This window comes from Ctenocephalides felis, unplaced genomic scaffold (genome assembly GCF_003426905.1).
Source record: "Ctenocephalides felis isolate EL2017-DRISC unplaced genomic scaffold, ASM342690v1 CF-g0.4_SCAFFOLD_03571, whole genome shotgun sequence".
Lineage (NCBI taxonomy): Eukaryota > Metazoa > Arthropoda > Insecta > Siphonaptera > Pulicidae > Ctenocephalides > Ctenocephalides felis.
In genome coordinates this window covers 42296709-42319659 of record NW_020539725.1, presented here as the reverse complement: position 1 = coordinate 42319659, position 22951 = coordinate 42296709, and the positions used below count along the sequence as shown (strand labels likewise).

Below are 22951 nucleotides of genomic sequence, written 5' to 3'. Positions count from 1 at the left end.
CGGTCCTGAAATTATTCGAACTTAATCTAAAATCAAATAGGTTCATATTTTTTATATATATAAGAAAAATTGATACAAAGCTAAATGTGGGATATATTAAAAGTAAATGTGAGAAATAGTAAAAAATCAAGTTTTAATGATGGATTATTTATTTACATTTGGTACATTTTGATGACATGATATGAATTTTTCAATTAATTATGCTTTAATTATAGCTTCAGTCTGCAAACGCTCTACCACAGGAACCACGGTTTTAGGTTCGTTTCTGCTTACAACAGCATTGAAACCATTGATAGGATCTGCGTAATAGTTAACAGTACGGATAGCACCATCAGGTTCTACCAGTGAATAGCTTCCTTTAACAACATCTCCATCACGAGACTCCTCTTGGGTTTTCGAATCACCAGTCAAGCTATCCTGCACTTGGTAAGCGTAAGAGTATTGCGGATGTGGGTCTACGTAGTCATCAGACTCAACTGCTACTGGAGCAGACGCAACAACTGGTGCTGCAGCCACGACACGAGCTGTTTTTGACAGGAGCGACTGCAACTGGTGCAGCTGCGACGACAGGAGCAGGAGCCAAAACACGAGCAGCTTTGACTGGGGTTGCTGCTACAAGTGGGGCAGATGCTACCACTGGTGCAGAAGCCACGAAACGAGCAGCCAAAACTGGTTTGGCTACAGTTACTGGAGCGGCTACGAAACGTGAAACTGGCAGAATGGGTTGAGCCAAAGATTTGTAAGCAGCATTTACATAACTCGCCGTAGGTACACCAGCAACGTATGATGCATATCTGGCGAACAAAGGAACTCCAATAGGTCCAGGAACTGCGGCAAACTGCACAGCAGGTGCACCAACTGGTTGCGCATTGTTTACAGTTGGCTGGATAGTTTCAACGTCATTTTGAACACTTCTAGCTCCTGCCTCAGCTGCTGCAGCAGCAGCGCTGTTGGAGAATCTTTCAGTTTTAGCAGTTTGACGTTCAGTAGGTTTTCGTGGTTGATCGACAGCGTTTGGAGCATAAGCCACAAGTGGTGCAGCGGCAACAGGTTGGGCGATGAGTGGTGCAGCTATTCTAGCTCCGAAAAACTGAGTTTGAGGTAAGGCTGTATACTGAGCCGCATTTAATAGGACAGGCGCAGAAACCGCTGCGGGAACTACACCACAGTGCACGCTTATCGCAAGAGATGCGATGAAGACAAACTAAAAAATAAGTGTTATGATAATATAATGAGAAAGATACCAAAAGGTTACAAAAATTTCCAGATGCAACGAAAGATACAAAATATTTTTGTGTAATTTTCATTCACTTATTCATTTATAAATGTATTTCCATTTAAGTAACAAAACACCATATTATAAAACTACTTGTAAAACTATTCATCATCATATAAATCTAAATAAAATGTTCAAAAATCGTAAAATGATCTTTGTCAACTCACTTTGAAAGATTCCATTGTATGTAAAGAAGATGTCTGTGGACAAACGAAGATGGACTGATGTCAATTTGTTATCCTCCAGACTCTTTTATACTAGGTGCGCGTCCGCTGTCGCAACGGATAGCTGATCGTTTGTGGAATATCAACGAAAATCGAGACGAAATCACGAGGTTAAAGAAAAAATCAACAACATATCATTGCAATAAGATGCAAAACAGTATTCGGTATGTAATTCACAAAGTAAATCTTAAGAAGACTCTGCCATTGATTCAATGAATAACAAGTGTAATAAATAGTTCCTTATATAAAGAAAATTTAACAATATTTCGTTTGCGTGATGTTTACTTATTCGTGAATTTTTATATTTTTCTCTCGATTTGTTGTTTACTTATGTATAAATTAAATTGCTTCAAGGGATAATTCAAGTACACTAGCTTGTGTCATATTTTAATATATTCTTAAAAATAAAACCCAAAAATACATTTACCAGCAGCAAAATTTTACATACTTAAATTTTCGATTAATATGTATTACATTGGCTTGTAATAATAAATTGCAGTATTTTAGAATTTAAAAAAATTACGAAATGAAGTAAGTACCTACAAAATAAAAACACTAATTTTGCATATATTTGCGCCTTGGATATAAAGATTGGTTTTGCTTTCATCTGATATATATATCAGATGAAAGCAAAACCAATCTTTATATCCAAGGAGCAAATATATGCAAAATTAGTGTTTTTATTTTATCTATTTATTTAGATATATCTATAATTTATAAGATAGAATTAGTCTAATGCTCATAAAAAAAACAAAAAGAAAACGTAATGCATTTGCAGAATGTACGACGAATTTTAAAATAGTCGAATTCAGAGAAATTGCAATAAATTTAGAATGAGATTCACGAGAGTATTATAGAAACTTTCGTAGTAATACTAATTATATTGCAGTCAAATTGAATTTTTAGGTTGCTAATAGCAAATTGATTCTTGAAGAATTACGAAAAATTTTAATAGGTTAAGAAATTTATCCAGTGATCAACAGGATGTAGAGTTAGTATGTGAAAACTATCTGTCATTTCAAAGATATTAAAAATGGAGAGATGTATTTATTTTAACAATAAGATGCAAATGTGCATAGATTTGCTTCACAATTTTTTTTTTATTAGGAATTAATATATGAGAATTCTCAAAATAATATATGTCAAAAAGCACTTTTTGAATAAACTTTCTCATTTTTTTTTAAATATTATTCCTTGGTTGTTAAACTAATTGTTCATATATCGGGTGCAATTTTATAAAATATTAACAATTATGAGAGTTTCATTCCATTTTAAAACGTAACTCCAATTAGAATTTCCATAAAATGTATCCTTATTTTGCTTTTTGGCGGTTTTCAACTTTAAGGTTTAAAATTTTCAATTAAAATTTGAACAATTTTATATTACATAAATATAAATCAATGAATTTAAAAATCTATTAGTCATAGGTGTTAAAACCAAGATTATAAATATCCTGGTTGAGATTTTAGTCACGTCTACTAATGACCAAACGGTGTTGCGTTAGACATTGTGAGTTTCAGCAAGATTTGGCTTTGAAACATAAAAAATGCTGTCAATTTGTAATCGAGAGAAATCTAGGATATTCTAATGAACAACAATATATTATCAATATATTCAGTATAAAAATAAAAGTGCTAGTGAAGTTTAAAAACATAAGTTATAAATTACTCTTGACATTCTCAATAGACAATAACGTTATGAGAGTTACAAAAGAAAAGAGTAAATAATTTATAAAAACTAATGTTTGCTATAATTCAAACATCGGGAAAAATACTTCAAAATAAATTGGATATTTGAGTAATATTATACCTAAAATACATTATTCACAAACTACATAAGAAAAAAATGATAGAAACAAACGCTAATTAATCGTTAATTCAGAACATCAACTTGTGTACAAAGCCTGAAAGCTCAATATGCCTAAAATTTTATTTTGGCTTACAAGTGTATTTACATCATACTTTCCATATTTATATTCTGAGTCTATTAAATCTGGAAAAAGATTTCAAGCTCCTTCACAACACGCAAGTAAACGACTCCAAATTCCAAAACTACATTCAAAAGGATTTCTCTATAATGATATCAATCTTCTGTTATATGATAATGTAACTTTTCAAACATTTATGTAAGCTTTGTTTCTTGAAAGCTCACGTTGCTATCATCCATGTGATATTCTTTGAAATAAGTTTGTAAAATGTGTTCTGGAGAATGTGTCACTTCTCTTTTGAAGTAGGAATTTCATGCTTGAATTACAAAAATAAATATGTGAAAAGTTTTTGATATCTTTGCATGTTTTTAAAAATAATAATTTATTTAAATTAATCGCAAAAACTGCATATACTTATCAATATAAAAGAGACGAATACAATCTACTATAAAGACACAACTGGTATTTACAATATTTAACATGCTACTAAATTTTTTGAAAAAAAAACAGCTGCATGAAGAACAGACAGAATCAAAAACATTTTCCGAACAACTTAACATTTTTAATTCAAAAATCTGACATAAATATAAGACTGCTCTGGAAACTGATAATATAACATATTTTTCCCAAGACACTGAAGGTGCATTTGCGGTTTATAATATTTTTACATAAGGTCAGCCAAGGTAGCCCAAATAATAAATCTGCTGTATTGTTGTCATTTTTGGTAATGCTATGGAAGAGACAACAAATCTTATTTGTTGGATCTCATCATTCTGAGGTGCACTGAATTTTAATACAAAAGCGTTGGAGCATCGTCTTGTAACAAGTGCCATCAACATTGCTAAGAGTGATACGTGACAAACGTTGGTGCAAAATAAAAGCAGGGTAGAAATGGGATATAGAAAATAATAATTTTATTTTCTGGGCAGAGTAAATTTTTAATAAAAAAATTCAATTAATTATTTTATGATCTCTGCGTTTCACTATATCCTGAACTTTTCATCATTTCACAACCAAAATATTATTTGTAAATACAATGGAATGCAATTTTTACTTTCATACGCTATTTTCGGTTCTATTTATATTGAATATTTTTTTACATCTTTTCTTCTACAAAAAACTGTTGGATGCTCGTGATTACCTTATAGGGGGCGTCCATTAATCATGTGATTGACTTTTTGAGGATTATTGATAAGTATTGATATAGTTGATATATTTTTTGTTTTAAAAACAAATTATAGAAAATATAGCATAAATTAGGTTTTATAGTTAAAATTTTAGTTAGGAATTAATTTTAATTGGGAATCTTGCACAATGATAATTGACGTTTTGGGGATTTGAAATGTCTCTTTCTTCAGAAACTTTGGAAAAATAAAATTATAAAATTTCGCTCAAAAATTTGAAAAAACCATATATTGCTTTACATTAGAAAATTGTATTTTATATTATATATACCTGATGAGGCTTTTGAGTTGTAGTTGCATGTATATCAAAACAGTTTGTAAAAATGAAGAGTTTTAAGTAAGCAGTAAAATAATGTCATAAACAAGATTTGATATCAAGAAAATACACAACTAAATACAAAATAAATAAATATAAATACAAACAAAAATATAAAAACGTTTCTTAGTCCGTTACTGTTGCTTTAACGTCCTCTAGCTATAAAACCTTGCCCTACATCGTTTTACAAACAAAATGCTCAGCGCGTACTTTTTCGACAAAAAGTTAGTGAAATGTGTTTTCAGAAATTACATTTTATGTAATCTTACATAATAATTAAATCACCACACAATTAAAATGCCAAATTATATATTTAATAATTGAAGTAAAAATTATTTGTATATGTATCATAAAAAAAATATTAAAAAAAAATTCTGTATCATTTTCAAGTAATTTTAGATATAAATGTTTCCGTTAAACAATATTTTTTTCGGAAATTATTTATTGCGTTGTGATTTTATAACATTAGGAAATAACTCGCTACTAAGAATCTAGTTCTATTCTTTTCTCTAGATCAGCTCATCTCTTCTATGTTCAATCTGATTTTCTTAATCTTAATTATATTTGGTTATTGAAGTGTCAATAAAACTGTTTTAATAATGCATTCAATATATTTGTTCTTGTTATTGCACATAGATATAATATAATATATACAAATATATAATAAATATAAGTTCTAATTCCGTTAATGATCTTAGAAAGCATTAGAAATTTTTTTGTTATTTGCGAATCCACAGCAAACAAGGAATTAGTAGTGAGTATTATGTGAATTTGAGTCTATATCCATAGTGTCTCAAAATTGTAACCGTAAGAATATGATAGGAATTATAAAATACAGTCAAAATTCAAAGATGATAATGCTATAAATATCATGAATTATATAAATCAGGATAACTAAATGAGGTAACCATTTGACTTTCATCAAATGCTCTAATCTTAAAACTAAAACATAAGTGAAATCATTTATTGTTAATCGATTTGACCGTTATGAATTCAAAACGTACAAATCTGCAAAGAAAATCATTTAAATTCTGTCATCCTTTAATGCAGGTATTTTGATCGCGGTGCATACAGTTTTCCATATAAAGGAGGCGAAGTTCCATGAATAACTATCGGTCCTTTAAAATGAGCTGCAGGAGTTCTGCTAACAACAGCATTGAATCCGTTTATCTTATCAGCAGTGTAAGTCACTTTTCTTATAAGACCATCAGGATCAGCAATTGTGTAACTTCCACGAACAACACCGTTATGAAGAGACTCTTCTACCATCTTGGAATCGCCGGTTTGAGGATCATTTACCCCGTAAGCGTAGCGATATTCAGGATTTGGATCAAAATATTCCTGGCCATGTTGATGGTGAGCCGCTTGAAGCAAATGTGTGGTAGCAGAGGGTACTGAATGCAGAATATGAGGAGCACCAGCATGTACAACATTTGCTGAAGTACCAGTGTGAATTAGACTGGGGGATCCACTGTGAACCACATGCGTCGGCGTTGCAGCATGCACTAGATTAATTGGTGCTAGACGATGGGCTCCACTAATTGCATGAATTACTGCAGGTGAAGGTACTGCTGCATGTATGGCTGTGTGGTGAACAACAGGAGTTGCGTGGACTACAGGTGCAGCGTGATGGGTTGATGATTGAATAATTGATGATGCTTGATGTCCCAATGGTGAAGCATGATGTATAAAAGGCGATCCTTGATGAATTACTGGCTGTCCATGATGAATAATAGGAGATGCATGAATTCCAGGAGCACCTGGATGTACCACTGTAGCGTGATTTATCACAGGATTTGCATGATGAGCAGCGAGTGGATGAGCAATAACTGCACTGTGCAAGGCAGATCCTGGACCAGCCACATGTACTAGCCCTGGTCCATTATGAATAATATTTGGGCCTCCTTGACCAATATGTGTCAGGGCATTAGGCGTGCCTTGTATCAAATGCGGTTGAGCGTGTGCTAAATGTCCATGTGTTGAAATATGCCCCGGACCATTATGGACGGCTGCTGCATGATGAGCAGACGCTGCTTGATGCGCAGCTGATGCATGATGCTGATGCGTGGCAGCAGCTGCAGCGGCCGCTTGATGATGTGCTGCAGCGGCTGCATGGTGATGTGCAGCAGCAGCATTAGCTGCATGGTGATGTGCTGCAGCAGAAGATGTTGCATGAAGGACAGAAGGAGCATGGTGATGCACATGGGCGTGGCCATTGGGCATGCTAGTGAAACTAACAGGCCCTGTATTATGATGGTGATGTTGAGCCAGGCAACATGATGCAGCGAGTAAAATTGCTGCGATTCTAACCTGCAATGCAAACTCTTAGTATACATAATAGCAACCACTAATTTAACACCGGAAGAATTAATAATAATATTTTTTTTTAGTATTAATAAAAGTTTTCATATGCCATAATAATATTTACCCCAATCATTTTGCGTATATAATCCTAATGAATATTCCTTGACACTTGATGAAGGTGCACTGACTAAATTAATCTGCGAGCGATTGTTTATAAACGGTGAATTTTGTAAGAAAAAACGTATTTGAAAAAAACCGGAAAATGACCGAATCTACAATACAGATTAAAATCCCATGCCGTAGAACAGGACGCACAACTCACGTAGAAGTGGGAAGGTGAACAAAAAAGAAAGCACTTAACACGATTAGGAGCAATAATTAAGAGTTCACAACAAATGTCTAATATTTCATAAACTCATATTCATTATATCAAAAGTAAATAAATACAAATAAATAAAAAAATCATCAAAAATTAACAAAATAGTCAACAAACATTATTACGTATCAGTGTAGCATAAATTTAAGTGCAGAATAAGTAAATGTATAAGTGATCTTTACAAAGAAATTTTTGTTGTTTCTTATATAATAATAATAGGGTTATGATTTTTGCTTGCTATGTGAATTAAGCCAATTCTATTTCATTTAATAAAACATTTGAAGTAACAGTATAATTAATTGTTCCAAAAATTGATATATCTTTTATCGTTTAAATCACAGAATCTAGTGTGTGTGCGTGCTTATACATTTTGCATGTTTAATATTGAAATAAAAATTTTGAACCATGTTTTTGAAAAACTAATCAATTTATAATGCAGTTAGAATACCTGAAATTTATATTGTTCTGGTGCAAAAAATAAGAATGTAATTTATGTAAGTCTTAAATAATTCGCTTTGTATTTCATCAAAATATGTAAGTAAAGTAAACTCTACTTTTGGGAAAGCAGAACATTCAAAAATTATAGATGAACAAATGGAAAAAACATAAAAATGATATCTTTGATTATTTTTGATTGAAAGATATACAATCCCACAATAATGTAAACAAAATTCATAATTTTAACTAAATAATTTTTTCACTGATATGATTGCAATCGTTCAACTATATTAATTTTCAAATTATTTTTTTTTAATTATATTTACTAAAGTGTTAATTATAATTAAAATAAATTCTAATGCGTGAAAAAATTATTAATCGTTCTAAAACAAAAACAGCAGAAAAAATATAAATGTAATATAAGAAGAATAAATTACATTATTAATAAACTATGTAAAATGAAGAATGATTTTAGATCAATGACTTAATGTTGCAATAACTAATTTTATTTAATATTAAAAACAACACCTAATCTCAAGTTCAGAAAGTTAGCGAGCTTTCACAAAAAATCGTTAATTTCGCAAGAAATAAGCATAATGAAGAGCTTTTATTTCATCCATCATCGCATGTTAAATAAAATCATTTTTATCGAATCATTAACGGCTTATAAGAATTCTTATTTATATTTATATTCAAATTCAAATTATATTTAATTTTAATTTTATCAAAATTAAATCGCAAAATAATTTGAAAATTATATTGTTCTGCTGTACAAAATAATTTTTCAGTTACAATAACGGGCTAATAGAACATAATCCCAAGTAAAATTTATAAAAATTATATATCATGAGTGATTTAATTAACCACATTACCAAAGTTCAATTACTGAGTCATGGAATACTAATTTGAAATAAAATGTTAAAATCGTGATAAGGAACATGTATAATTATCGCATTAACCCAAATAAAATTAGAATAATCTAAATTTAACTGCGTTTAATCGTTTATTAATCGAATATGTATTTATTAAGGTTGTTTTTACACTTTCCCATAAAAAGAAAAAAGAAATAAAATCTATAATGTAAAGGAATTTTGAAAAAAATAATATTTATTCATAAATGGTATGAAACTATTTTGTTTCAGACTAAAAACCATTTGAATAGTATTTTTATTCAATTAAGAGTTCCGTAGATGCATAAAAATTAAGAAAACGGAAAACAATATCCTGCAAGTTATTCAGAAAATCGCTAATATACAATTAAACTTGTTAAAATATTTCTGCATAATTACGCATTTTTATAACAAAATAAAGGTCAAAACTACTTTGTATGTTAATTATCATAACCAGATATTGCGTAAATGAGTTTGACTTACAGTTTTTCTTTTCTTAATTAATGTTGAAATCATATCGTTGAACATAAACACTACAAACTTTTTACAATATTTTATATTTGTTCAGTTCACAAAAAGGAAGTTGATTCATGCTTTAATTTGTCTACGCACATGGCTGTCGAAAATGGAGCGGAAAAATTTCGTAAAACGATCATGTTTTGTAAATGATAAAAAGTTGATCACTATGAAGTAAAACTAATTAAGTACAGAAAAATTTTAGATAAACAATATTTTTAATTTGAAGCAGATTGTTTAATAGTCTTATTACCATCTACCAGGATGAGCTACATTTTTTAAATAATTATGGGTTTTATATTAGGCATGTTATTAGTTATTAGTAAGCCAAAGAATTTTGATTATTGGCGATTATTTTTTATAATTTTATAAATAGTTACAAACTATGTTTTCTGAAAGTTATAATTTTTTAAATATATTGGGTTATTATAATTTTTTTATCAATTTTTTATTTTTAGAGCGTCAGAAGAAATGTAAACGATTTTTGTTAAAAATAATTGATAGTCTGTTCTCTAGGCTTAATAATAATGGAAATATGCAGAAAAATAGACATTAAATCCTTTAAATGTGTCAATATATAAACCACCTTTATATTTTAGTTTAAAAAGTAATTAAGTAAGTAGACGGAAAAACCTCCGTGTGATATAAAATTGGTTTAAAATATCAAACACCTTTTATATATAATTTTAATTGCAAGTACTTAGTATGATTGCCCTTCCATTTCTAGTTTTTTTATGATTTATTTTATTGATTAATTTATTTTTACCATTAAAAACTGTTACTACTATTACCTAACACGTGCAGCTTCGCCCATCTAATTTTAATAAAAATAATTGAATTAAATAAGTATAATAAATTAATTAAATTAAATAATATCATTTTCAGTGAAAAATATTCAAAGTTCATTTTGTGTCAAGAATTAATTCGCAGTTTTTAAAAATATGCTAGATTTATTTTATCCGCTATTATTATTGAAGAAATGACAATTTGGGTATTTAATAACAGAACTTAAAAGTTGCAAAAGTTAAGTAATAAGTGAATTAATGGAAAAGAAAAACAAAATCAAGAGAAAATTTCTTCAGAAAAAATATTGAATTTGTTTAATTTGAATTAATTTAAAATATGATATGGTTTTGTTTACAGTAGTATCGATATTCATTTTTATCTCAGTATCAATAATTGTAACATGATTAGTTTCATTAGCCAATTTAGAAGGACATATATGCTAATCCCATTCATGGTCAGTCAATCAATAAATTTAAAATTATCGCACCTAGTATTCAATTATAGTATTATTTAAATAATACATTCATAGTCTAATTACAGAAGGGACGATATCATTTGGTGAGTTATCTCCTAAATTCAGTGGTAGTCATACAAATACATAAACCATTATATTATTTTGTACGGATGTTCTTAATCGAATGAGCAAAAAAATATCTTCATATAAGTAATAAACAAATAAATTTCAATTATTTATTCTAAATAGTACAAAAATAATATTAAAATTTAATAACAAAACAGTCATATTAATACTTATATTTGGTTTTGCTTAGGGCTACTAATTTAATCATTATATACATTAAACAACATGAAATGTGCACTGACATCGCTAAAAATTGAAAACAAACATGAGAAATATCGAAATAGGGTTTTTCTGGGTGGACAAAAGGTCTGATATCTGAACACAATCCAATTATAAAAGATACAGTTGTTGTTGCTGCAAGCAAAATTCTTGAAATAAAAATTATGTAGATCCTTTTTTTATATGTAGTACACATCACATTGTTGTTAACATAAAAAATGAAATACAACAAATAAGAAACAAGACGATCGTCTGTATAAATTTGAATCAACAGGACGTTATCTGGATCAGCATTTTGGTAAAAATATTTGTGTCTCTACAATTGTGAAAAAGATATTTGCAAAAGGTATTTTAATGAGACTGTAAATAATTCATTTACCAATTTTAGCAATACCCTAGCGTATATGAATTCGAATAAAAATAGTGAATTAATTTTATTTCCAAATCATTTTTATATAATACTGATGTTGATTTGGTAGTAGAAACTAAATTCATATTTGCTTTTGGCACTCAGATGGTTTATATTGAAAAATATTAAAATATCGAAATAAGCAAAGAATACGGCTATATAGGTCAGCACAACACGACATTATGAATCCTATTGGCAATTTCCTATGATTAGTATGCTTCGTATACTGGCTTCCGTCAGCTAAATTTTGAAAATTTTGCAAAAAAATCTTAAATCTTCTTTTATGAGCACAAATATTTTCACATCCATTCTTCTAATGATGCAAAACAGGAGCAGCAACTTGAGCATCAGAAGGTGGTGCTCTTTGAACTACAGCATTGAAACCATTAACTGGATCTGCAGTGTACACCACTGTCCTGAGAAGACCATCAGCGTCCAATAATGAGTAGCTGCCTCTTACTACATCTCCATCCCTGCTCTCATGTTGAGATTTTGAGTCTCCAGTTAAGGAATCTCGGACATCATAGGCATATGTGTATTGAGGATGAGGATCTGAATCCGGGTCCACGGCTAGAGCAACCGGAGCAATTGCCGGAAGAACTCCGGCACCAGTCAGTCTCAGGGAGATTATGCAGAGAGCACAGGCAGTGAAGAAAATGAACTAAAATGGTAATGATTTATTATATATTTAATTATTGTGTTATTTACGATGTAGAAATTATATCACAAAAATATCAGAAATCAGATAAGATCAGAAATTTACACAAAAATATACAATAGTCTTATTGGCAGTATATGTGGTAAATCTATGATGAGCTAAGTGAGTACAAAAGGTAACATTTTTGGAGTATAGTGTTTGGATTTTAGAGGACAACGTATATTCCATTAAATATAATCGATTTTTTATCAATTTTCTGTTGCACATGTAATGTTCCGAATATATGACCACTAGTTTCAAGTTCATAGTAAATTCAGTGATCTTCATGCAAATAAAAGTTGGTTGGGTAAGTTGGTTGTGGAAGTTGGTGTTTGAGGTTGAGGTTGGCAAATTTAAATTATTATGAAGCCAAATTAGAGTTGTAAAAATACAATAGCTCAACAAATTGAGAGTCACCGACGGTACTAACCATTTTATTAAGTAACATTCTCATATAAAGTTTAGTAATACTTTATTAAGTAAATGAAATATGTTGTAACCTCTCTTGTTGCATGTCACGCTGCATTTACATCACACGATTGTGGCATTGAATTTAAATAAAAATTCTAATGTCAAATATATGATTATATCATTTTTTCCCAAACTTTCTAAAGTTTCGAATATGTAAGTTAATTATAATATAATGTTTTGTTAAAATGTGCTTAAAATTCCATTTATAATATAATATCATTAATTCATAACACGTAGAGTTTAATATTAATAATTTATTCCTTGTATAATTTATGCATTAAATTAACTGTTAATTGATTAAAATGCGTGCAACTTTCTCCCAACACTGTGTGATACGAAATTAAAATAGAGATGCAATGTTTGAGAAAATAAATAAATAAAGATGTAAATAATGAACTAAATAATTTAAATAAACAGTTGAACTTACTTATAACCTTCAAAAAAAATTACGACCAAAAATTTAATAAAAAATTTAATGGTTTTATCACTGAATTAAAATATTGTAAGATAATGAATAATATTTTTAGTCAAGATTAGATAAAATGTGATTGTATTTTTCTTTCTTTCATATAATTTATATACAATAGGAAAAGTATTTTTATTTCTCAGAACCAATTATAATGATACAAGTTGAAATATCAGAAATGCCGGCGGTGAAAGGAAATGCTATGGAAGCCCTTTAGTCGAAGGACATCTGGACGAAGAAACGAGCGGAAAAAAGGTCAAGCTCTTCAAATCAGTTATTTAGATATGTTAATTATTCCGATGATCAATTTAAATGAGGCGATTATAAATCCGTGATCTCATCATATCAGGAACACGAGCATAAGAAATAAATATTGGTGATAAAACTATTTTTATTGTCAGCTATTTAAAAGAATAAAGTAAAATGTAACAACATGTGAATGGTGTGATGCTGCACACCAGCACTAAGATTGAAGAACATCAACTTAGCAGAACTATAGAATTATATAAAAATTTCTATTATTTAATAAAATAAAAAGGCTTTTGGATGATGAAACAAAGAGAAAACATCATATATGATTCGAAAAATACAAAAACATTTAAAAAAAGGCGACTTAGCAAATATTAAATTGGCTTTCTAATTGGATCCACTAATTCTGATTAACATGATTAATTGGGAGAGAAATATCCCTAAACCGTTATATAATATTGATTCTTGATTAGACATTACATAAATTACGAAAGATTAGTGAAATAATTAATTACCAACGCCATGAGCTTTAAGAAAATTAAGAAAAATGTGATCATTAAAAGGAAAATAATTATAATTACCCTCTTCTCTACATACACAAATCCGAGAGAATAAAAAATTAAGGTGTAATAGAATCATGTTATGAGACAAAAGATATTTTTAAATTTAATTTATTATTAATTGTTGTAATAAAATATCCTTTGATTTATTTATTGAATTTACTTACTACAAATTACAAAAATGTGCTAAGCTGCCATTATATTAATATAAAATCAAATAAAATTTGTATTATGAATTGATTAAAGTCAATTTAAATTAATATAGGATTGATATGGATAAAATCTAGTTTTTAATAATTTAATAAAATAAAAAGGTTTACAGGTGGTAAAAAATTGTACATGGTTCGCCAAATTAAAAAATATATTAAAAGAAATGCGACTTGGCTAATATTAAATTTGCTTGCTAATTTGATTTACAGTCTTTAATCAACGTGATCAATTGGCAGAGAGATGAATATCCATAAACCCTTGAAATAATATTGATTTTTCATTAGACATTACATAAATTACGAAAAATTTGTTAAATAATTATTTGCCAAACCAATGAGTCAGAAAGCTAAGAAAAATGTGATCATTGAAAGAAAAATAATCATAGTCACCTTCTTTTCTACCAATAAATTATGATTTATGCATTATGAATAGATATTTTTTTTACCAATCATAAAAAGATTAATGGAATCTACTATCTCTATCTACTATATTTTCACTTCACTTTCTTTCAAAATTATAATATTTTTGGGAAAAATATACTGCCAATATTTGACTTTATTGACTCTAAATAATAAAATTAATAAAAATTTCTATCAGTGATATTATATCATAAAAAGAAAAAAAATCACTATCACTTACTTTTTGTGTCGCCATTTCTTTCTTTTATCAAAAACACACTGAAAACCAACACAAAACCCAGGTCGTTAGCACAAAGTTGAATCAAATCGAACACGTCAGTCGTTTGTGAAGAATCGTCTTTGCGATCGCCAACTTATACTTTTGTGATTTCGCGCGAATCGTCCACGGGTAGGGATGCGCCTCGTGTGCCATCCGTGCCCGGAATGTCAAAATCGAAAAGAAATTAAATGCACTGCCAAAATAAAAACCGAATTGACCAACGAAAAATTAAATTGAGGCATCGATCGTGTACAGAATGGTTAAAGTTGGAACAAATCAGTTAATACGACTTGCTTTGGTTCTACTTTTGGGACGTCAGAACGCAGTTGTACGTGAATGAGAGCAGAGAAGAACTTTCGCTTTCGTTTCGCAGAAGACGTATGTAGTCTTCAGGTCGCGACGGTTGAATGTTGTGATATAATAGTGATATTTGCTGTTATTCAATTTTCATGGTACAATGCAGATGCCTTTAAAAGTGATAAAAATGTAATTAACCTACAACGTAATTGTTGGAATCAGTTCGTTGGAACATTTTCTTTGCGTTAGATGCTTGGAAAATAATACATCATTTGTTAATACAATTATAAATGAAATTTCATAAAAAAGTACTTACAAAAATCAACAAGAGAATATACATAATTCTAAAACAAATAAACATTAACTAAAATAAAATAGACTAAGATTCTGGTGTCCCAGAACTGAGCGTCAAACCGAAGTGACTGCAACAAACATAAAAAATAACGCAGAAATTTTTAATTTCACTCACAATCAGTATAAAGTTAACAAGTATTGTACCATCTTGCAATCCTGATTAAATGCGCAAATTCCGAATTGAACTTGCCAAAGCACTTCATCATATTTTTTTCAGAGTACGGCCTTTCAAAGTCATCAATTTTAGAAATTTTAATTCCAAAATTCAAAGACTTAATTTTGAGTCACTTGGAGAAATTATGCCCTTATTTTTGACAGTGGTTCCAGAATTGTTATTCACGGTTACGATTCCTAAATTTAAATGAACAAAAACAATCAAATTTAACCACAATAACCAAATAGTGGTAACAGTTTGACCATCAAGGTTGTACTTAAAAGCTCACAACTTGCAAGCTCTTTCTGGATAAAAAGATAATAGTTATAATCAACATTGTCACTCCGTTTCGTCCTGACTAATGTCAAAATTCAGCAGTTCTGCCTTTATTAAATTACTTGTTGATAAGGTCAAATAAAATATATTATTTTGTTTGAGTAATTTCTAACCATATTAGCATACTTCAGAAAAGATGGGCGTATGCATTAATGTACGTAAATACAGTTTTCTGATACATTTTGGTAGAGCAGATCAGCCGATTTAAATCGACTACTGCTTTATATTATTTTTAACAGTCAACTTATTGGCTCATAATTTCTTTTAATTCTGATCCAACCATTATCAAGTTACATATATAATTGGACTCTCAAAAATTAGCGTTAGACATATTCGTATCAGATTGTCTTTCAGATTTTAGCTTTAGCTATATCCATTATTACTTAGAAATATGGATCTAAAATCTGTTTTCAAGAAAAAATAGCTTTTCTCGAGCATTTTTATATGTAATTGAATAACATATTAGGAAAATTCTAATAATGCAATAATGAAAATGTAGATAGGTTAACCATTGGATTACAATCCAAAACCTGATGTGGAAGAAAATTTCAAATACAGCAGCTTATAGAACATTCTGATTGGTGCTGAATACAATTATAAAAAAACTATTAGCTTTCTTCAATAGGTCTAATATATGCGAAATTAATATAATGAATACTAATATATGAAATATTAATTTCAAAATTATTCATATCTGCTCTCGCCAATCGATTGTTTTACTAGTAATACAATGTGTTTAATTTGACCTTCAAAATGCCAATACTTTATCATACATTAAAATTTTCATACTAAATTTATATTACAAATATTTCTTAATATGTTTGAATAGACTTCAAATTTCTCAAAAATAAAAGAATCATAATTGTTAATAAAGAGAGAAGCATCGTCGCTATTCTTTAAAGCTCAACGCCACTTCTAATTTCTACCTTAGATAGGTTCATTAGATAGTTCAATATCGATTCTAGCCAAACAGTTTGAACTTTACTAATGATATTTTCAATTTTATCTCAAAAATGCAAATACAATATTTTAGTTTGTACTTACATTTTAAATATTTCCCAAAATACATTAATGAACATGACCTTTCTCAAAAAAAAATCGTATAAGAGGAAAGTGCCTACCAACAAGTTTCCTTAAAACCCAATGTCACACACTTCTAATTCCTGCTTTAGATAGGTTTAGTGTTAAATATCGATTGGGTTATGTTGTCGTTTTCATACAATTCGGTTTATTTCGAAGAAGAAGCTCCGTTCGCCTTACAACTGATGCGGGATTACATGTGGAGTGATGTAATCCATATGGATTACCTAGTATAGTAGTTTCCCGTGGAACCGGATCGTGTCTGCTCTGAGGTCTTTGTGCAAATGTCGTGCTGATCGCATGCTGAACCTCACACAACGACATTTGCTTGTACCAGAATGTTCAACTAGTTGTCATATTGTATTAACCCATATTACACGGTAATGCTATTGATAACATCACGAATCGATAACTTATGCATGCGCTTACTTTAATTTGTAAACCATGCATAATACTTTTAAATCTTAAATAAAGATTAAAATGTGTATACCATACATTTTAAACGCTTCGCTAAATTGCGATAATATAGAGCTCAGAAATCCATAATATGCAACTTTTCTGCCAATGAAATAGAGTAAAAAAAGAATCACATCGTTTTGAATGAAACACATGATTTTAAAATATGTCTCAGAGTATACAAAGCATTAGATTGAGATAAAAATAGAAAAACTATGATTTGAAAAATTTTACTGAATTTGAAAAAATATATTAGGTTGTCAAATATCTCCCTTCCGCTTTTTTGCTCTTGGTTTATAATACAAAAAGGCGAAAGGGAGATATTTGACAACCTATTATATTTGTCTCATTAATTAATTGCATTAGCAACTCTAGAAATTTACAGTGAAAGCTACAGATATTAAAAAAACCTGGAACATTTTGTTTCAATATAATTGAATCATTTAGCACATGGATAATTGTTTAAATTATATTGCTAGAACTAATTTAAGGGAAATTTTCAAAAAATCGAATTTTCAATTTTTCCATATTTCGATAGGCTATACCTTTAAAAATAACATACCAAAATTTTAAATCGATATCTTGAATAGTTTTTGAGTCACAGCCATTTAAAGAGTATATATATAGTATATAGTATAACGATTATTTAATCTTTAAACGCGTTTTTCTCGAAACAGCATTTTCTGAATTTGCTGCAGCGATTACTCAAAAGCAAATGATCCGATTACTATCATTTTTTTTACATGTTCTATATATAGTTCTCCGTAAAATGAACTATCAATTTTTTGATCGGATCAAAAATCGAATTTTGACGGTCCAAAAAAACGACCAAGATTTTGGGTTTTTTTAAAAAATGCCGTCATTGTGTCAATTTTTGATTTTTTTCTTTATCGTAGTTCATTTTACAGACAATATTATCTAGTTTAACCAGATTTTTTTTTTTTAATTTCATCCACGTAGAAGGCCGGAATCACTGCAGCAGTGAAAGGCCTTTTTTTGTCGCGCCGTTGGAGATCGACGATAACATAAAAAATATTTATTTTTTTTCTTCAAAAATACATATTACTATGTATTCTTAAAACATGTATAAATATATTCCTAAAATTTTGAAATGATTGATATTTGATTGATAAAGTAAAAAGTTTTCTAGAGAATTTGAGTCTATATATATATATATATATATATATATATATAAACCTATTTTCCAGATATTTTTAAGAATAGAATCCACATAATTGCTATGTACAAAATTTTCATAATTGAAGTTTTCTGTACTATACTATATAGTATATACTATATTTTTTTAAAAGATTCAAAGCTCCTCCTCTTGTCGTTGGCCTCCATATCTAATTTATCGTAATTATAGAATGTAGGTGTAAAACAGTTGTAATCAGACTATAAATATAAAAGTTTCAATATTTAACCATTTTTAGCTAATTGATTAAATTTAGATCGTATTCGATGATGAATACATGAATTCAAACTTTAAAAAGTTTCTTTTATTATCATTGCTAATCAAATATTTAGCTAAATCACGAATATGGCTCCCTTACAAAAGTGTAAAGAAAGAATTACTCAATTGACACTATATATAAATTCATCTTTATCTGTAATAATAAATGGAACTAGTTGTAATAAAAAAAATCCATTATATATCTTTTCCTAAACAAAAGTAGAATCAAATTTATTCTATTCCTCACTTAGGTTAATGCCTTTGCAAAATCACTTTACATATGTGAATTTTAACACTTAGATAATTTATGTGATAAAAAATTTGAATACTTGCAAGGTGTACTTGATAAATTGCATATAATTTGCATTAATTTAAAGAAGTGAACAAAAGAAACATTATGAAACAAAAGGGGAAAGCAGGATTGCACCAGATAATACTAGGCTATACAAAGTCTCGAAATTATTCAAATTATAGATCATTCTTTAATTTTTTAGAACTAATTTAGATTCTACTTTTAGTTTTAAGTTATAATTAAAACTAATTTTAGATAGGAAACTAAATTATAAAGCATTAAATTATTAAAGTGGAACTAATTTTAGGTAGGTAACATTCCTAACGGTGGTTTAAATAATTGAATATCAAATATAGAAATTATCCAATAAGTTCAATATTTAACCTATATAAAGTATAAGAAGTGTCAGTGTGTGATTTGTTCTCGGTTATACCAGTGAAGATATATGAATTATTTACATAAAGTTGAAAAATAAAAATATGTAGTGCCTATGAAATATGTTCAACAATACCAATAACAAATATAGGTAAAAAACGCTTGAGAAGTAGAATAAATCGAATCGCTAATCTTCGACATCATCGAATTTGGAATGATTGATCAGTGTATAAAAATGACTTCAGCTGATTAAGTTTAATTGATTAACTTAAAGTTTTCATTAAGTTTACCTAATTTTAATTATAACTCAAAACAAAATGTAACTGTAAAAATAAAATCCAAGATTTAATATTGAATTCAAACTCAGTAATGGTATTGAAATGAAAGTTGTTCACAAAATGCATATTCATAAATATGTGATTATAGGTTGATAAACGTATAAATTCCAAAGAACGGAGGCTCTTTTCGCATTTCTTCTCCTTGTTTGGCTGAATAAATTGTAGATAATTCATCTATCGATTACACAATAGAGAAATAAAAATATATATGTATACGCTAAGAATTTTTAATAAAATCATTGAACGCACGACATCAAGTAAAATAGATAATATAAAGATTTTAGCACAAATAAGGGAAATTGCTGCAACTTCCCGTACCGAAAACTAAATTATAAAAAAAACTTGGCAAAACTTTGAAAAAATTAGATTTTTGAGAAATTTTGAATTTTTTGAAAGAATTTGACTTTTTTGAAAAATTTGATTTTTTCATATTTTGATTTTTTTTTGTATTTCGATTTTTTTTTAAATTTTGAACATTCTTTAAAGCAATCACGCTACATAGCTGATTTGGAGTCGATATATCGAAGCGCGTAAGTGCCGCGTAGTCATCTAGCGTGTGAACATTGGTACGGAACCCATATAAATGTACATAAAATTTGTAACGTGTGAACATTGGTACGGAACCCATATAAATGTACATAAAATTTGTACTTATTATTATAATCATTACAAAATATCTAATAATACGATGTATATATGTCTAATTTTCATTTTTGACGGCCAAATGACGTTATTTTTTACTTTTTTTATTGGACCTCCGAAGACGCTGGACCTGCCTTTATAAAAATTTTACCAATAAAATGTTTTTTGAATTATTTAAATCGGATGCTCCATTATCTCAAAAACTAAAATACCATCATTGGCACTTTTTCCCCCGTATCAAAAAACGGCTAGACCTGCCTTTGCGAAAGACTAACTGCTCTTTCCAACGGTTTTTAAAATTTCCAAAGCTCGACGAACTTTGGTTCACATATACTCACTCATAAATTGTCTTTTCAATTTTAATCTTAAGCTATACAGAAATGTCGAGAAAACCTAAAACTAGCAAGTTGGATTTTCTGTAAAAAGCTAACTAACTAATTGTTATTATGTTGAAATGTTAATAATACTTATAATACGAAACTTATAATACAACCAATACGAAATTTTTTAAAAAGTTATATAGAGGTGTAAAGAATCCAATATAATTGAAAGTTATTATATGACATTTATAAAATAAATTTATTAGAGGTACGCATTATTAACTGAGAGAGGAAACTTGCGAATATGTCTCCACATATGTGAACAGGAAGCGGATATTCTGTACTGCACGTATAACAATTAAGACGTGCTTTAATTAATTGCATGAAAATACACGATTACAAAATGTGTTTGAACATATTGCAACACCTGCTACAAATTGTAAGTCTAGTTGCCACATATAGCTTTCAGAAAAATAATCGATTTAAACAGATGCCTAAAATTGAACTCACGGGGATCTAATTTTTTTGGGGATCAGTTATTAGTATCAGAAAAATTTAGTTTGTTTTATCTATATTTTTATGCAGATAAATTGATTGCAGATTATTATTGAGATAAATTGATGACGAGGACAACAATACTTTGACGTGAAAGGTGACAACGATCAATCAAACCAATTAAAATTAAAAAAAAAGAGAGTAATAAAAAATTTGATAAAGATAGCAATGAAAATTTCGAAGGTAGTTAAAAAATAAGTATGATATATGTAATAAAATATCCAACCTAGTGGGAATCACATATAAAAAGCTAGCGACCTATAATAAGTGTTTATTTTTGTATAAAAGTGCAAATTAATATATGGATAAATATTGTATGTACTCTTCGTATTTACTGTAAATAAAAACTCATCAATAATATCTGTCTTGTGAATGACAAAAATATATTAATTTTCAATAATTAATTTTAAATTGTTTCAAACTGTTCGATAATTAATATTAAATACTAATGAGTATTTCTTTCGGAGATCAGTTCAGTTGGAAAAATCTAGCAAACAACCTAAAGCGCAAATATGTCATTAATGAAAAAATAACAAATTATTGTTTAATAAACTAATTGTTTTCCTTAATTTTAAAAGAAATCTTAGAAAAATATGGTACTAGAAGTAAAATATTAAAAATGATCGAGAAATTATGAAGATGTAGCAAGTGCGTAAAATTTTTGCCCATGGTGTTTATCTACTCCAAAAATTCCTATTTAGCAAATATTTATGTTTTCTCGGCATTTCAAGTTATTCGGAACCGCTCGACACCAACATTAGAAAAAGTATGTGTGTGTCTGAGCTTTTGACAAAGAAGTTTTTTTTAATTTTTTTTAGAATATTTTGATGAAACTTGAATGATGTTCAATTCTAAACTCCTATTTGCTATGTGTTTTCGACATGTCAAGTCATTCTGAATCGCTTGACACCACGTTAGAAAAACTATGTGTGTGTCTGAGCTCTTGATAAACAACTTTTTTAAAAAATTTTTTAGAAGATTTGGATAAAACTTGAATGATATTAAAGTTTCTGGTGTGACCTACCTAAAATATTGCGAACCTACAAAAAGTGGTTGAAATTTATAAAAATATCAGAGCTTGGAATAATTTGCACAATTTTGAAAGTTGCTAAATCACAACTGTTTGTGATTCACACAATTCTTATTAAGTCGATTATTTACAAATCTTAGGATTGCAACTTGCCTGAAGGCACTAACGCCTAGTTTTTCTAGATGTTGACTCTAATCTTTGATATTTGTTAATAAGAACTATAGTAATGTGTAAAAAATTAAATATATTTAACATTTAAATATATTTATCCCTGCATGATATGCGACCACAAATACTCACAAAAATAATAATTGCTCGATAACAGAGCGCAAAATATATTCAAATGCATGTACATGAAATGAATCAAATATAAATATTTTTGTATTATAACCATATCAAAGAAGTTAATAATACACAAATATTATTTAAATTTCACATACTGTCAAAAATCAATCGAATTTTCTATAATTTTCATGAACTAGTATGAGCACAT

The 22951-nt window shown here is 28.8% G+C and overlaps 2 protein-coding genes across 2 annotated transcripts in view; both read right to left on the bottom strand.

The window, feature by feature from the left end:
* The window catches only part of LOC113386076 (neurobeachin-like protein 1), an 84596-nt gene that overhangs the window by 13603 nt on the left and 48042 nt on the right, over positions 1 to 22951 (bottom strand).
* LOC113384740 (cuticle protein 18.6-like) lies at positions 199 to 14752 on the bottom strand. The gene is given in 4 exon segments (XM_026622503.1): positions 199 to 538; positions 540 to 650; positions 11766 to 12106; positions 14738 to 14752. Coding segments are annotated over 4 exon segments (807 nt in total).